At 59.0% G+C, this 15,687-nt stretch overlaps 4 protein-coding genes across 4 annotated transcripts; 2 read left to right on the top strand and 2 right to left on the bottom strand.

Moving 5' to 3' along the window:
- The first annotated feature begins 83 nt into the window (after positions 1–83).
- Positions 84–3,478, top strand: THITE_2115164 (uncharacterized protein). The gene is made up of 4 exons (XM_003653061.1): positions 84–407; positions 488–1,087; positions 1,149–3,130; positions 3,199–3,478. Exons 1-4 carry the CDS (start codon positions 230–232, stop codon positions 3,268–3,270), a joined length of 2,832 nt encoding a protein of 943 aa, XP_003653109.1. The 5' UTR covers positions 84–229; the 3' UTR covers positions 3,271–3,478.
- Positions 3,479–4,197: 719 nt separating this feature from the next.
- On the bottom strand, positions 4,198–5,034 carry THITE_16657 (uncharacterized protein; the record flags this gene model as incomplete). Its single annotated transcript, XM_003653060.1, has 3 exons — positions 4,198–4,359; positions 4,520–4,571; positions 4,646–5,034. Coding segments are annotated over 3 exons (603 nt in total), but the record flags the coding sequence as incomplete, so codon positions are not given.
- Positions 5,035–6,653: 1,619 nt separating this feature from the next.
- THITE_2115161 (uncharacterized protein) lies at positions 6,654–7,965 on the bottom strand. Its single transcript, XM_003653059.1, has 4 exons — positions 7,799–7,965; positions 7,400–7,738; positions 7,084–7,350; positions 6,654–7,025 (listed from the first exon to the last, which is right to left on the bottom strand). Exons 2-4 carry the CDS (start codon positions 7,734–7,736, stop codon positions 6,937–6,939), a joined length of 693 nt encoding a protein of 230 aa, XP_003653107.1. The 5' UTR covers positions 7,737–7,738; positions 7,799–7,965; the 3' UTR covers positions 6,654–6,936.
- A 1,721-nt stretch (positions 7,966–9,686) lies between these two features.
- Positions 9,687–11,693, top strand: THITE_2115157 (uncharacterized protein). The gene is made up of 3 exons (XM_003653058.1): positions 9,687–10,366; positions 10,433–10,763; positions 10,957–11,693. Exons 1-3 carry the CDS (start codon positions 9,848–9,850, stop codon positions 11,376–11,378), a joined length of 1,272 nt encoding a protein of 423 aa, XP_003653106.1. The 5' UTR covers positions 9,687–9,847; the 3' UTR covers positions 11,379–11,693.
- Positions 11,694–15,687: the final 3,994 nt, after the last annotated feature.

Here is a 15,687-nt window from a genome sequence, read left to right as displayed (position 1 = left end):
GTTAAATAAATTCGGCTTGGCGTTACGGGATCTGGTTGGTTGTTGCTGGGGGGCGGTCACGCGAGCCGACTTTGTGCTGCACTTCTGCCGCTCTCTCTCGCTCTGCCGCTTCTCGGCCGGACTTGGAACAAATACTACACCCCAGCACTGCAGTCCGGGTAGATGCTAGCAACGCTCAACGCTCGTCTCTACTAGATCGGTCTTCAACACCGACACGCTGGGAACGGTCATGGACACGTCAACGAGCGGGCCCGCGGGGCTCGACAATGTGCGCCAGCGCACGCGAGCATCGTCGACCTCGAGGGACGCCGCCTCCCACGCGAGCAACAGGCCCGAGCCGGCTGCAAACGACGATAATGGGGAAGCCCGCCTCAAGAAAACGTACGGGCGCACCCCTGGCGGTACCGGTATGCAAGCAATTTCAGTGTATATATGCCTGTGAACGAACGCTGTCGGAACCCTGCTGACCGAGTCCTGGCTGCCACAGTCTTCGTTGTCCCCGAGACCCACGACATGGTCTCGCAGCTCCTCGACCCACGCGAACCCAAGAACCTCTCCGACCTGCTGGTCCTCGCCGTCCTCGCCCTCCACATCTGGGCGGCATACGCCCTGCCGTCGAGCCTCAAGCGCCCCGTCTTCGCCGCCGTCTTCCTCTTCTGGAGAGCGTCGTACAACGTGGGAATAGGCTACCTGCTGACCGTGCAGTCCAAGTACAAACTCATGGTTACGTGGGCGAGGCGGCTGAAGCTCTTCGAGGACCCGTCGACCGGCAAGAACCCGCGCCCATGGCTGTACCAGCTGCTGCAGCGGGAGCTCGAGACCAAGATCCCCAAGGACTACAAGATGGCCCAGGCGCCCATTGAGTACAACACCTGGCTTGTGTTCCGTCGCATCGTCGACTTGATCCTCATGTGCGACTTCGTGTCGTACTGCCTGTTTGCCATTGTCTGCGCCCACAAGCCTGCTGGCGAGGGACTTGTCATGACCCTTGCGCGCTGGGTTGCCGGCCTCATCCTCGTCGGCTTCAACCTGTGGGTCAAGCTCGACGCCCACAGGGTGGTCAAGGACTACGCCTGGTATTGGGGCGGTAAGCCGGCCTCATCTCTTCGACTGTTGCGTCCGTTACATCAACGCTGACAACCTTACAGATTTCTTCTACCTCATTGAGCAGGAGCTGACCTTTGACGGCGTGTTCGAGATGGCCCCGCATCCCATGTACTCCATCGGCTACGCGGGCTACTACGGCATCTCCATGATGGCTGCGAGCTACGATGTCTTGTTCATCTCCATCCTGGCACATGCTGCCCAGTTTGCCTTCCTCGCCTTGGTCGAGAACCCCCACATCGAGAAGACGTACAATCCGCCGCCGCCGCGCCAGCGGGCCAACTCGGAGGCTAGCAACCATTCCGAAACGTCGGCGGAGCCCTTGCCCGTCCACAAGCTGCTGGGCTTGAAGAACTTTGACTTCTTCCGGGTCACGGACTACTCGACTCTGCTCCTCGTCGGCTACTTCGCCGCCCTGACGATCGTCACTCCGTCTACGCCGCTCTACCGGACCCTCTTCGTGGCGAATGCCCTCCTCTGGCGCTTGTGGTACTCGGTCGGCCTCGGCGTCATCCTGACCAAGCAGTCCAACGAGAAGATGTTCACCCGGCACTTCCTCAAGTTTGGCGAGACCGTGAGGGAGGCGTGGCGCCAGTGGAAGGGCATGTACCACCTGAGCATGACGCTGTGCCACGTCTCGTTCCTCGCAGCTTGCTGGAAGATGTACACGTATCCGGAGGACTGGGGCTACGGCTGGGTTCTCCTGAAGCATGTGGTCGGCCTCAGCCTGGTTGCGCTGCAGCTCTGGACCGCCGCGAGCATCTACGACTCGCTCGGCGAGTTTGGCTGGTTCTACGGTGATTTCTTCTTCGATAGTACCGGGAAGCTCACCTACAAGTCCATTTACCGTTTCCTCAACAACCCCGAGCGGGTCATCGGCACCGCCGGCCTGTGGGGCATGGCTCTCATCACCTGGAGCAGGGCCATCTTCATGTTAGCGCTCATCGGACACATCCTGACACTCGGCTTCATCTCGTACGTCGAGAAGCCGCACATGCAGAAGATCTACGGCGAGAACCTGCGCAAGGAGGCCGGCCTGACCAAGTTCATCAAGCGTTCGCTTCCGGAGCCCGTGAAGGGGCTGCAGATGAGCGTGGACAAGGTGCTAGACGAGACGAAGCATTTCGTCGACGACTTCCTGGACGCTGCTCGCTCGAAGCTGTCCGCCGGGTCCTCGACGATCGTCCGGGACACGACGGCCCTGTTTAACAAATATCCCGCTCGTATCACGCTCACCCGGATTGCGCCCGACCTTGCGGGCTACGACCCCAAGCACTATAGCGTCTCCGTGGAAGGCACGCCCTTGGTGGCCGCCGACGAGAAGGCCACCGGCAAGGAGAGCGCCAGAGCGCGCGTGCCCAAGGCTGTCAAGACCAAGGTGTTCGAGTACGGCGCCCCGATCCGCGTCAGGTGGACCGCGCCGGCCAACCACAGCAAGAAGGACTGGGTGGGCCTCTACATGGTGACGGACAACAGGTCGCGCGAGATCACCGAGGTTTCGTCCCTGGGCCGCTGGGTGCCCACCTGCCCCGGCGAATACGGCACCACGACCGATGAGGGCATCGTCTCGTCGGACCTCCCGGTCGCGGAATCGGATTCTCACGACGTCGACCTCGTCCAGGGCGAGATGGTCTTCGAGGGCGACAAGCTGTGGTGGACCCAGGGCGTGTTCGAGTTCCGGTACCACCACGGCGGCAGCCACAACGTCATGTCCGTCTCGGAGCCCTTCGAGGTGCGCCTCGCCAAGGTGGACGACGAGAACGCCGAGGGAACGGTCGGCCCCGACGAGGTCGAGGCGGCGCTCCTGCCCATCGTCCGCAACTGCCTGGACCGCGACCCGGACATCGCCCCGGCCACCGCGGAGGAGCGGTTCGGCGCGCACGTCGAGCGCGACAGCAAGTACGCCAAGCGGGTTGTTTATGCGATATACCACATGTTTGGCGTCGAGTTTGCCCCCGCCGTCGTGCCCGCCGACGGGAACGTGCGGAAGCTGGCGTGGCGGATCTGCAGCGCGAAGGAAGTGCTGGTAAGTGTTTTATTTCCCCTTGATTCTCGCTGTGGCTTGGCTCGCCGGGTGCTGACGAAGAACTGCAGGCTCCGTATAGCATGTCGGCGAGACGCGGGCCATCGACGCCTGTTAGAGACAAGTTCCCGGATGCGCTGTAGAGTCAGGTAGCAGGGGGGGTTATAGAGATGATGTTTACGCATGACTGTTCTGCATAGCATGTGGCGTGGTGAGTTGAGTGGGCGGGCGCACGAGATACCCCTGTCGATAGATATGAGCGTAGCGAGACATGTCTGCTTGGCAACTCGGTGTAGTGGGTGGGAAGGCCCTATAAATCGGTTGACGTGGAATTCTGGATCTTGACATCGATGTGCAGAAAATGTGGATTGACTCATTGAGAGCGTGCGGCGGCATGCGCATCTCGTCAGTCCAGTCAGACATGTTGACGCATAAGGAGGCTCGTTTGTGCCCGGTGTTACTGTTTGGCCTGGGAACCTCCGTTCATGGGACTACGAGCAGCTACCTCATCACCTCTTCGTCACGCGCACACTGACGCTGTCAGTTAGGGCAAGGAAGAATGTCTAGGGATATACAATACCAAGCCAAGTTCACGGTTGGGTATTTGCTGCCAGCGTCAGAGAGCGTAGAGAAACTGTTGCAAACACAAACAACACTTAGTTATTGCAAGCCGAGACACTTATTGACGTGCCGTCACCCTCAACGTGCCATGGTGCAAGCGTATCAGCAGGAAGCGCTTAGCACACAATCCACGCCGTCTGACGTTCGTCATCCTTTCCCTAAAAAGAAAGAAAGAAAAAAAAAAAAGGAAAAAAAAGAAAAAAAAGGAAAAAGAAAAGAAAAGAAAAGTACCTCCGCCCCGCCTTCGCCCATCATCCGCAGCAGCAACCTCACCACTCACCAAGCCGCACCCTCCCGGCCACGGCACGCCTCACCGCAGCCGAGCTCGCAGCCGCACCCACGCCAGCGCCAGCGGTGGCAGCGGCAGTCCCATTCCCATTCCCAGTCCCACTCCCAGTCCCAGACCCAGTCACAGTCCCGTTCCCACCAACAGTCCCGTTGCCACCAGCAGAACCGGCCATCTGCACGGGCACGACGCCGCCGAAGGGCCCCGCGCGCGCGCCGTTCTGGCAGCGCACAAGGCAGACGCCGGTCTGGCCGGCCACGGTGCCGGTGCAGGCCTGGCCGGCCGGGATGGAGGCCGTCAGGGGGAAGTCTGTTTTTGAGCCGGCCTGTGGGGGAAACAGGCAAGTCATTGCATGACGGGTGGTTAGTTGGTTTTGTTTGGTGATGAGTCATCGTAAAGGGGGTTGGGTTTGGTTGGTGGGTTGGTGGAAAGGGAGAATAGGGGGGTTTGAGGGGAAGAATAGGGGGGTTGAAGGGGAGGCTTACGGCGTTTCGTGAGTTGCGGCCGGGGACGTTTTGGATCACTTGGATATTGGTCCTGGGGGAAAGGCACAGAGGTTAGTATTGGGGGAGGTTTGTTTCGAGAGAGAAATAAGGAGGCTGTCTGCGAACCAGCTCTGCGCCGTGGCGTCGGCGTTGATCATGCACGTGTACGGGCCGGCGCCGTCGGCGTTGACTTGATGCAAGGTCATGTTCACGGTGCCTCCGGGCGTGATCTGTGGCAGCGAGCCGCCCGTCTCGGCGAGGATCTTGCTGGTGCCGGCCTCAAGCTGGTTGGGGCCGCCGCCGAGCGTCTCGCCCAGCGTCTTGGCCGAGGCGCCCCGGAAGCGCGTGCTGTCCTGCTGGAACGGGTTGCGCCCCGTGCCGTCGCGCGGCGTGCTGGTGTCGATGCCGAGCGCCATGCCGCTGCCGCCCGCGTTGCCGGTGGCCGACGTGATTGCGCCGTGGCCGGCCACGAGCTCAACCGCGGCGAGGAAGACCAGAGCCAGTAGGACGGTCATTGTGCGTTGTTGGAAACCGGGCGGCGAGTAAACTAGAAGATCTGGCAATATATAGCAAGAAAACCTGCCTGCAGGATAAAGAAGTGAAGTTGTAGGTATGCGAGGCTTGCTCTAATGAGGCTGGCTGTGGTGTCTGATGCTGATGGACATGATGAGGCCGCTGCAGCGAGGGCTGGCCGAGCCCATTATATAGACAATCCCCCCATCGCGGCTCCTCACGATGCGGACTGCCACGTCGACTGCCGGCCGGCCTTCTTCCTGCTTCTGGCTCCGGATTTGGAATTTCCAGCAGTGGGCAGCAACTTCAAACTCATCGCAAACGGCACCATGAAGCATCGCGAATGGACCCGCCCCAGCCTCATCACATCACACACAGCACCGTTACACGTGAAGTGCAAGCATCGCCTTGTCGCTGTGCAGTAAGCTGCAAGTCAATCCGTATTGGGCAGCTGTGTTTGTGCTCTGTTCCATCGCAAGAAACCGAATTGACATGGGGCTGTCTCGAGGATCCGTGATACCAAGTAGATCGTCACTACTGCCGCCTGGACCCGGTCTGTGCTTTTCCTTGTTCGAGCATCGGTCCAGGCCCGGGATCTCCGTCTTCGGTCGCTCGGCTTTCCCTGTTGTTCCCCTGGGTAAGTTGCAGATGATGGAGATCGAGATCCCCTCGATTGGGTGCTCCCTGTCACAGATCAGGTGGGAAGGGGAGGAAGACTGGCTCCGGGCTGCGGTCTGCTCCAGGCTCCCCAGAACTCCCCAGAAATCGAGCGGTGCACAATAGTTCGGAGACTAATGATGCAAAACAGCATCTCCAACCGACCAGCTTGCTTGGTTCCATTGTGCTGTTGTTCGGCCACCACTTGGTCGAGCGCCCAAGCCAGCCGCCAAGCCGTTTCGTGATGGGTAACAAGCTGGAGGGTGACACTCTGGCGATACCGCGGAAGCGGCAATCATCCTGGAACCTAGAACACGATTTTGATCTTGGGTTGCCTCACCACTCCTCTGTTTGAAACCTCCGTGCACAGACGTTTGGACATGACCCTGGATCATCGGTTTCCTTTCTCGGCCTTTACTGAATGTTTCGAGCCAGCCGGCCAATGACTGAGTGAGCAGAAGCCGCCGCTTTGAGCATGTAAGTCGAGCCCGAGGCACCCGACCCCTGGTCACGGACATTGCACAGCCACCGCGTCAACCACAATTTTCCCTCGACTTCCATATGCTTTGCAAGTTGTGTTAGAGAGCTTGCACTCTGCCGCTTGAGGACTTGTTGGGGCTGGTGAGTTGTGTGAGTGCTGATACATCCCGTCACGAATGAGAGCAGTGACGTGAGTGGCATCGATTTTGTTAAGGATGAGATGCTGTAAACTCTCTGATATGATCTGCCGGTTTGGGCAGCGGCTCCGGCTGCAACGTTCGTTCCTGTCCTCGGTCTGCCGGTGGCGCGCGGTCGTTGCTACAGGGTTTTGTTGGAACGTTTCTTCGCTGCCCAGTTGACTCGCCGATCAAACGGGAACACTTCGTACAGCGGAAACGGAAGGGAACACGAAGTAGCCAATCGCATCAAAAACCACCATTTCATGGACTTTTGTTTCCTGGGCATGATGGCGGGAAGGTCTCGGCCAGCAGGGCCAATAACTGGTTTGGAGTGTTCATATCCTGCCTGGGCGTTTGACAAGCACCGATTGGTGAAAGTGTGGCACTCCGATCTCCAGACTCGACCTCACTGGCCCGTCGGTAAGCCTGTCCCCTTGTCTCAAGTCGCCTTTTAATCCAATCGCTATCCGGCGTTGGACCAGGACACTTGTCGAGCGGATATCAGGCCGCCAAAGGGCGCACGCCATGACTCCTTCGATCCTGTCCGAGTATGGAGGTGATGAGACCGGAACGTCACATTCGGAAGGGTCAACGGAGTATGGGGCCCGGGACGTCGAGATGCCGGGAGGCCTGCCCCCCGGCCGAATGGGGGGAGGCTTGAGATGCGCCTTGGGTGCCTGATGGGGATTAGGATTTCAGAGTGACCAGGGAGAGAGAGAGCGGATGAGTACCTACCTTCCACACTGTGAAGTGGGCGCCTCGACATATCCAGCTCGACTCCGCCGAGGGAACGTTTGAGGCCGGCTGCACCTGTCTTGGCTCCGGAGAAGACCCTCAAGCCCACTGTGCTTTGCATCTGAGAACTGCCCTCCCTCCCAAGAAACCGGCCTGAACCTGGAACAGACGTTGACCCAACGCCGGTTCTTGGCGTCGATGTGAAGCCTGATGTTCTCGGATTTCTGAGCGGTAAGTTACTGGACGGTGTGGCAGGTACGTTTGCTCCTTGGCGGTCAGCTTATTGCCTGAACACCGGACACCGCGTGACACTTACGCTGGGCAAATGCTGGCTTGTTCCACTGCGCCACCGCGTTCAAGTTGGGTTGTGACTTGGGGTACCCTGGGCTGGCCGGAAAGTAGTTGGGCACGCCGGTGCGAGCGCCAAGCGGCATAATCGGTCGCGGAAGCTGTGACTGAGCGCGCCCGTGGGTTGGGTCTACGGCGGCGGCGCCCTGAACAGGAGTGTGTGATCTCGGAATGCCGGAACCGATGACTCGCTGCTTCAGTTTGCTGTAGAGCTCCTGAAATTGCGAGAGCTCCCTGGTCCGGTTCTCCAGCGTGACGCGAAGATCTTCATATTTGCGCCGGAGTGCTTGCTCCTCGGTCTCCATGTCTGTATACCCTTAGTCTTGTGAGTTCTGTCAACAAAATTGTCCGTGCAAAATGGACCAACCCCGTATCTTCGTTGTCAGGGTCGTAATTCTCTGGTTCGCCTGCCCCCATATGTTCTCAATCTCCCCTTGGAGCTCGGCGCAATAGTCCTTCAGCTTGCTGTTCTTTCGCGCTTGGTATGAGCTTCCTACCTGTAAGCCAGCGCCGCGTGAGGCTCTTCTCGGAAGGAGGAGACCGACATTTGGTTGGTCATTTGATATGACCAAAAGCTCAGGGCTCTTCCGGCGCACTCCATGACGACGGTAGGACTAAGTCCGCTCAGGGCCACGGACTTCCATTCCTCGGCGGGATGAAGCAGCTGTTCGCAGACCTCGGAGGCGCTCAGAGACTGCCTGCAGACAGGGCATGTGTATGGCGCCTGCCTTGCAAAGCCGTGGTTATTTGCGCACTGCAGACAGAGAGCGTGGCTGCAGAATGTTTAATAGTCCGCCATAACGGGCTCACTTCTTCCTGGGGGGAAGGGGGAGAAAGGGGAGAAGGGGGAGAACGGAGAGGATGCAGGCAAGCACTCACCTGCACAGCGTCACTATCGCCTGCCCCGTAAGCTGGACGCCACAGTCCGGCACATTACAGGTAAGATGCTGTTCCATTCCGCCTTGGAGGCCTTTTTTTAACCTCAACGGCCAGTGAAGATCATTCCGGAAGCAATTCGCCCGCTGTCACCTGTCGGAGAAAACGCAGCGTGGATGCTGAAAGAGCAAACACGAAAACGAAGGAAGGACAAATGGAGGCAACGCGAAAGTCGAAAGTCCTGCCCTGGATGTCTTCTGCAGGAAGTCGTAACCCCAAACCGGTAGCCATCGCTCCTTCCCAACTTGCCTGGAGACGGTGACTCCGTGACTCGAGGGCGCCGGAGAGGGTCATAGTCTCACGACAAAGGAAGGAAATGGAAACCAGCAAAGCCATATGCAGGTTTGTGCCATGGCTATTGTGCTATGGTGTCAGCTTCTACAAGTCGATGGTTGATTGCTAAGCATGAGATTAACACAGTTCGATGCAAGCTTCGAGGGTTCATGGTTCATTTGTTTACGATGGCCGTTAACCGATTCAGCCCCTTACTCCATAAGTCAGAGAAGGCAGAAGAAAAGCAGGGGAAACAAAAAGAGAACGTTGTAAGATCAGAATCACGGGAGTGGAGGTTAACAACAGCGTGGACGAAAGTGTGCAGGGAATCAGGTAATCAAGCAACACAGCAAAGTACGGAATACACAGTAGAGAGTTGGAGCCACACACAGCCACATCCACTGCAGCCACAGCCATTTGCTAACGGCCATGCGACGCGGTCCCCAGTGCGGATTAACTTACATGTTTAGCTAAGGTCCATAGCGTTAATACCCCACAACCCCGCTGGGCCGGTGCGGTCCGGCAGGCATCCTCGAGCTCAGCACAGCACCAACACTCCCAAAGGCGGCGGTCCCACACGCCTCGAACCCGCGGGTAGCACGAACCGCTCACTCACGACAGGACAGAACGGCTTTCTGTGATTTGCAGCAGAATGACAGAAATCGTGATGAGCCAGACCCCTCCGATCCTTCATGGCCCGTCAGAAAAGGAACGCAAGTATGACCGGCAGCTGCGGCTGTGGGCCGCAAGCGGCCAGGCAGCACTCGAGTCGGCAAACATCCTGCTAGTGAACTCGGGCGCGGGGGCCGTTGGCTCGGAGACGCTGAAGAATCTTGTATTGCCGGGTACTGAGAAGTGTCCCCCCTCTTTGCCCCCCTTCTCATCTAGCAAAACCGCTGTGCTAATAGTCCTGCTCTAAGGCATTGGCCGCTTCGCCATTTACGATGAGGCCAAGGTGACCGAGGCCGACCTCGGGGTCAACTTCTTCCTGGATGACAGTTGTCTGGGCAAGTCTCGGTCTCGCTGTCTCACGGAGCTCATCAGGGAACTGAACCCGGATGTGCAAGGCACCTGGTACCCGAATGAGGTAGGAAAAGCCGTGAATCAGCCGCGACATCACGACCGCAGCTCCATGCTCACGTGGCCGGAGTAGGGCGTGGACACGCTTGCGTCCCTTCTGGCCGACTGCACGGTATTTACCGTCATCATGTACACCCACCCAATTCTCCCCGAGAACCTCTCGGCCATCGAGGCCTACGCCCAGCGGCACAAGACCCCGCTCGTGGCGATCCACTCGTCCGGTTTCTACTCCTATTTTCAGATCAACCTTCCTGGGGCGTTCCCCATAGTCGACACACACCCGGACGAGACAGCCACGACTGACCTGCGGCTGTTGTCACCCTGGCCGGAGCTGACTGCCTTCGCCGCGGAGTTGACCAAGGATATCGATGGTCTAGATGACGTCGAGCATGGTCACCTGCCTTATGTAGTGATCCTTCTCCACTACCTCGAGCGGTGGAAAGCGGCTCACGACGGCAAATACCCCGCAACATACAAGGAAAAGACCGAGTTCCGCAAGATGGTGCAGGCAGCGGCAAGGACCGATAACCCGGAAGGTGGCGAAGAGAACTTCGAGGAAGCGGCTGCTGCCGTTCTGAAAACCCTGGTACCTCCGTCGCTTCCGTCGGGCCTGAGAGAGGTATTCGAGTACAAGCATCCAGAACCGGTCGGTGGTACCCCTGTCGGTCGTGTTCGGCGCGGTCTCGCTTGTGGCTGACACCCCACGGAACAGGTCGAGCAGCGATCCGGCTTCTGGCTCATCGCAGACGCCGTCAAGCAGTTCTACGAGAAGCACCAGTGCCTGCCCCTACCCGGCAAGCTGCCCGACATGAAGGCGCAGTCCAAGGTGTACATCCAGCTGCAGAACATCTACAAGGCCAAGGCCCGCAGCGACGCAGCCGAGATACTGCAAATAGTACAGGCCTCGCCGGGTGGCGAGCGCGTCGATCCCGCAGAAGTGGATCTCTTCTGCAAGAACGCAGCCTTCGTTAAGCTCATCAATGCGACGGGAGGGGAAGGCGACGCGAGCATCAGCAGGGCAGATCGCCTAAGGTCAGCAGCAGGTAAGCAAGCAAAGTCCCCTTCACTTCTCAATTGTGCGTTCTTGGACCCCTCCATATCAATAGGGCGGGTAGAGCCGGGGGAAGCGAGAGAAAAGCGGGGGGAGAAGAGGAGGGAAGCGATGGAGAGAAGCGATGGAGAGAAGCGAGAACAGGCGGGCTAACCAAGGTTATGATTCGCCACCGCAATATCCAGCCCGCGAATTTGCCAACGACGAGACCGCCGCGCTCACCCTGTCTCCACTGTCCCTGCTGCCCGTCTATCTCGCCCTGCAGGCGGCGGGAACAAGAGCAGCAGCAGCAGCAGAAGCAGTAAACCACGTGGGCTCATCAGCCGGCCACAGCAGCAACAGCAGCAGCGGCGGCGCCATCAGCGCGGACGAAATCCTCGCGACCATCGCCGCCCAGGTGCCCGGCGCGGAGAAGAATGAGCGCGTGGTCCAGGCGGCGGGCGAGGTGGCGCGCGCGGCCGGCGGCGAGCTGCACAACGTGGCGGCCCTGACGGGCGGCATGGTCGCGCAGGAGGTGATCAAGATCGTGACCAAGCAGTACATACCGATCGATAACACGTGCGTGTTCGATGGCATCGCCAGCCGGTGCCAGGTCCTGAGGCTTTGATACCATACCCCCAAGGGGTGGAGGGGGTTGCAAAAGGGGGGGAACGGGCTGGATCGATCGATCGGTGGTGAGATAGAAGGGGGTGTATGGGGTATGGGGTTGCAGACGGGTGTGTGTGTGAGTGGAGGGATGGAAGAGAAAAGAAACCAAGAGGACCGCCCTCGCCTGGACCTGCGCACTCTGGTAAGCGCCGGGCCGGTTTTTTTTTCCCTCTCTCTCTCGCTATCTGCTGTCTGTAACTTGGCTCCGTGTCATCTCGCGAAGTGTTTGGTGGGCGTGGCGCCCTGCATGGTCCCATGCTGAAGCGAACTGAGCGGCCCTTCGTCTTGCTCCTCCTTAGTCTGGGGGAGCTGGAGTAAGCACGGCCGAACAGCATCGGACCCCCGTTGACGATTTCCCGGGAAATGGAGACGGCGTCTCCCGCCCGGGTGTCCGGATCAAGGGGGGGGCCTCGCCGCTGAGCAGGCGCTCGCCTCTCTTGTTTGCGGACGGTCGGCTCGACGGTGGGAGAGAGAGGTGAGTCCGGCTACGAACTAACTAGGGGTGTATACGGTACTGTATGTATGTACATCACAATGGCGCCTCGCCAGTTCAGTGCTGGCGGGAAGAATGAGTGAATGAAGGAATCGCATGGAATGGATGGATGGATATGGATGGAGGAAAAATGAGCGAGTGAATACCGCAGTAACTACGCTAGCTAGACAGGTTGCATGGCTTACTGCGTCAGGCTGGCTTAGAGATACACTACATACACACAATGACATGTGTTGTTCTCCTTTTTTCCTTCCTTCTCCCATTTTAACCCCGTCGGGATGAAGGGGATTCCCGCATTGGGGCTCAACAGATTCCCGGTTTAGTCCAGCAGGCGGCGGCTTGTCCCCTTTTCACAGAGGCGGGAGACGCAATCTGGGGATGATCGCCTCCGTCCGTACCTGGTAGAGAGATAGGTCCTCATCTGACTGTCGTTGTTGGCGGCCTTTTGTGATGGTGATGGTCATGATATGCGTGGCTTTCATTATTTGCTGGCAAAAGTTGGAGGAGCAACCATGATGTGGACAGCGGTGTGTACAATACATGACGGTGCCCTAGACAGTGGCTTGGCCGCAATTGTATGTACTCAGGCAGCGCAGCGCGGCGTACGGAGTTACATGGCGGATCAGGTAGCTGCTACCGTGCCATCGCGAACCTCGTCCCCGTCCCGCCGGCCCACCTACGCCGTGCCTCTCCCTGCCTACCTTCCCCTGCCTCCTCTGCCCCGGCCGCTGACAAGTGACTTGGTAATAATATGGCTCACATATATGCCCCCCGATGCCTCGAGATCGGGCGTGGGCTGTTCTTTTTGGGGTGTCCTGGGCCCCCCACCCGGTTCAGGAACCCCGGGCAGAGATTTTACGCTTCGGACCGCAGGGCCTGGATGGAACCCTCGTGCTGCGACGGCCGCTTTTTGCCTGCTGCCATCCCGGGGAGGCCGCTTGTCCAGCGGCTATTACCGCGCTGCAATGTGGACGGGAGTGAAAGAGCTGGAAGGTCGGACGGTCGAGAGGCGAAGGAAATGTAGCATGTTAGGACCCTTGGTTTGAGCCGGTTTTCGATCAACAGTGGTGAGAGGGTGTCGTGTCCTCCGATGGTAGGACTAGTTTGTGCCATAGTAAAAAGTGGACGCCTTCGGGGTTGTGTGTCGTCTTGGGGTGGAGCAAGCGTTAGTCATTCAGACTTTCGGCGATTCCGTCCCGGGCCATCTCACGATGAAGGTGAGTGTGAGCAGGTCCGGCAAGAACACCCGGCCTCAGATCTTGGCTCGATCACGCCTCGAGCCACGGGAACAGGGCCAAGTGATTCGCGCCTCATGTACGGAATAGGCGGAAGGCGTCGTTACACAGTAGTTGGGGGACTTTGGGGGAAGCGGGGCGCAGGTGGGAGGGGGAGCGGGCGGGGGGCTCCCCTCGAAGCCACATGGCGGCAGGACGATCGCTGGCGCTCGCGGATCAGTGCGGCGATTGTTCCGACGAGCGAGTCGCCCGGAACGCTGGCGTGACACGGCCGAACATGTAAATCGGCTACTGCACAGTCGACGTCCTTGCATATGCAACCAGAGATGAGGGTACCTCGTGTGCTGGAGTCAGTGCTCCACGCCGGCGCTTTAGCCAGGTACCGGTCAAGCAGACAGGAACGGGAGCGCAGGGACAGGGGCGGGAAGGAGAAGCAGAAGCAGGAGCAGAAGGGAAACGGGTGTGGCGGCTATGCTTGCATGACCTGATCACTGGTTCCGCGCTGGAGGGTTTGTGTTGGTGAGACAAGCAACAATATCTCGCGTCCGGCGGGACTGCAGGGCTGACGCAATGAAGAATGAGCAGGATGGTCGGTGGAGACGCGAGGTAAATAGAGTTGAGACAATGCCGTACTGCAGCCGGCTTAGATATCGAATCTGCCCTCGCAAGCCGGGCACGTTTCGGATCGTCTCGCGACCTGTTGTTGGCTCCAGCACAGGGCAGAGCGAAATGCGCAGGGGCGAGGAGGATTCCCGATTGCAAGGCGACAAGGCGCGCCGGGTCCACGGCAGCGCATCCATCGTCAGCCCCGTCAGGATTTGCCGATCTCGAAACTGTGGAGAAGAGGTACTTGCGGGTGGGATTTCCAGAAGAATTCTTCCGGGGATCTACCGCTTTGCAAGCTGGCGATTCACGACCTGCATATTCGTCGTGTGCTCCGTCCTGCGAACATGTAGATGCACTCCACAGTACGCTTAGGGGAGGAGCTCCGGGCCGTGAAACAAGCATGGATGAGAGCTTCAATTTCCAGTCTTTTGGGCGGTGGAGCGCAGCCGCACTTGCGTCGATGATGTGCCCTGCCCTTGGATCTCGCTCTGGTCCATGATGTTCGGCGAGGAAAGGGAGATGCTGGCTGGCAGGCAGCTCTTGGCATCATCCACCCAGTCGGCTTTCCGGCGATGGCGACCCGGCCTCCCGAGATCAGGTGGTGTGGCGCCGCCATAGCTTTCGTCTGGCGAAGCGCATGACGCCGAGCCCAGCCGAGCTTTGGCAGGCCTCTAGCACACCACTGCCATCTCCTCGCCCCCCCTCTTGGGCTGCGCGCAGCTCACCCTCCATGCGAGGCAGTCAGACCAAGAGGGAGTGGGATGGATATAGTATACTGCGTAGTGGCGACCATGCGAGCATAGAAACCAGATCCGAAAACGGGAAACCAGACTCGGGCACGCACGGCTTAGAGCTGGGCGCTCAGCTCGGGATAATTATGGCATAGACGGGCTCTCGCCAAATTAACGCCCGACGGTCGGCGCAATATGCGCACACCTCTGCGTTGGATCAAGTCCGAGGAGGCCACAGGCCGCCACGCAGACCGCGCACCTGCGTCCCGTCGCCGATGACAGACTGGCTGAGTCCACCATGGTGGTCTCGAGCTGTCGAGCTCCCATCCCGGTTGGTGATGGAGCTTGATTAGCTGAAACGAGGCGGACGGATCCCAGAGTGGAATAGCCAAGCCTAGTGTATACGGATACGGTGCTGTCTGTCGAAGCTTTGCCTAGGTACTCAGGATTCGGTCTCGGATTCTGCTTGCGGGGAGAGGCGCTGTGGTGGACGCGCCCCGACTTAAGCCTGGTTGGGGATGGTGCCCTTCTTCACCTCTTCACCTCTTCACACAAGCTTAATCAAGCTCAGGGACCTACACTAGCAGACGTTAGTTAACAGGGGTTCCCAGATCACCCGTTGTCGTTCCACAGTCGATCCTATCCCAACAAGAAGAAGCCACTGCTGTGAGTCCTGCGACCGACCATGGCGCGGCGCCCTTGACACCATTGTCAGGCCTGCAAAACTGACTGCATCGGGGCAAGTGGCTCGTGAAGGTGGGTGCAGGTGATGCAGCGCATTACCCCGGACCCTCAGGAGTGTAAGACGGGAAGTCAGACCGGTCAATGGCTCTCTCCAACCAGACGTTGAGGTTGCGCAACGCTCTTTGCGTGGACAAGTGAAGGCACATAAATCTTTCGGCTGCAACCTTGAAAGCCCACCACCGAGGACCTCGCTCCTGCCAACCATGGTCGAGTGCTGGCATCGTTCGTCATGAATGGATCCGGGTGAAGTCAACAGGACGGCCCACGAGATCGGCGGCTCCCCTTCCCTCCTCAACCTGGGTCGACCGTGCGCTTTGGCCACGATGCGGCGTTGAAAGAAGCGAGTTCCACAGTTCTGTTGCCGGCGACGCTAGGCTCGCTTGCCGTGATTCCAGGCAGCCCTGCGCCTCTCATTGGCTGACAAGACTGTGGGGGAAAGACAGGTGTACCGACTTCAGG

Source organism: Thermothielavioides terrestris, chromosome 2 (genome assembly GCF_000226115.1).
Source record: "Thermothielavioides terrestris NRRL 8126 chromosome 2, complete sequence".
Classification (NCBI taxonomy): domain Eukaryota; kingdom Fungi; phylum Ascomycota; class Sordariomycetes; order Sordariales; family Chaetomiaceae; genus Thermothielavioides; species Thermothielavioides terrestris.
This window is presented reverse-complemented; position numbering and strand designations above follow the sequence as displayed.

Excerpts from the sequence above, each read along its gene's own strand:
- THITE_2115164 (XM_003653061.1), top strand. The coding sequence starts at position 230 with ATGGACACGTCAACGAGCGGGCCCGCGGGGCTCGACAATGTGCGCCAG. Across the intron at positions 408-487 it reads GCGCACCCCTGGCGGTACCG|TCTTCGTTGTCCCCGAGACC; the intron begins GTATGCAAGCAA and ends TGGCTGCCACAG. Across the intron at positions 3,131-3,198 it reads GCAGCGCGAAGGAAGTGCTG|GCTCCGTATAGCATGTCGGC; the intron begins GTAAGTGTTTTA and ends GAAGAACTGCAG.
- THITE_2115161 (XM_003653059.1), bottom strand. The coding sequence starts at position 7,736 with ATGGAGACCGAGGAGCAAGCACTCCGGCGCAAATATGAAGATCTTCGC. Across the intron at positions 7,351-7,399 it reads CAAGCCAGCATTTGCCCAGC|GAGCAAACGTACCTGCCACA; the intron begins GTAAGTGTCACG and ends CTGACCGCCAAG. Across the intron at positions 7,026-7,083 it reads CCCACTTCACAGTGTGGAAG|GCACCCAAGGCGCATCTCAA; the intron begins GTAGGTACTCAT and ends AATCCCCATCAG.
- THITE_2115157 (XM_003653058.1), top strand. The coding sequence starts at position 9,848 with ATGTACACCCACCCAATTCTCCCCGAGAACCTCTCGGCCATCGAGGCC. Across the intron at positions 10,367-10,432 it reads AGTACAAGCATCCAGAACCG|GTCGAGCAGCGATCCGGCTT; the intron begins GTCGGTGGTACC and ends CCCACGGAACAG. Across the intron at positions 10,764-10,956 it reads TCGCCTAAGGTCAGCAGCAG|CCCGCGAATTTGCCAACGAC; the intron begins GTAAGCAAGCAA and ends CGCAATATCCAG.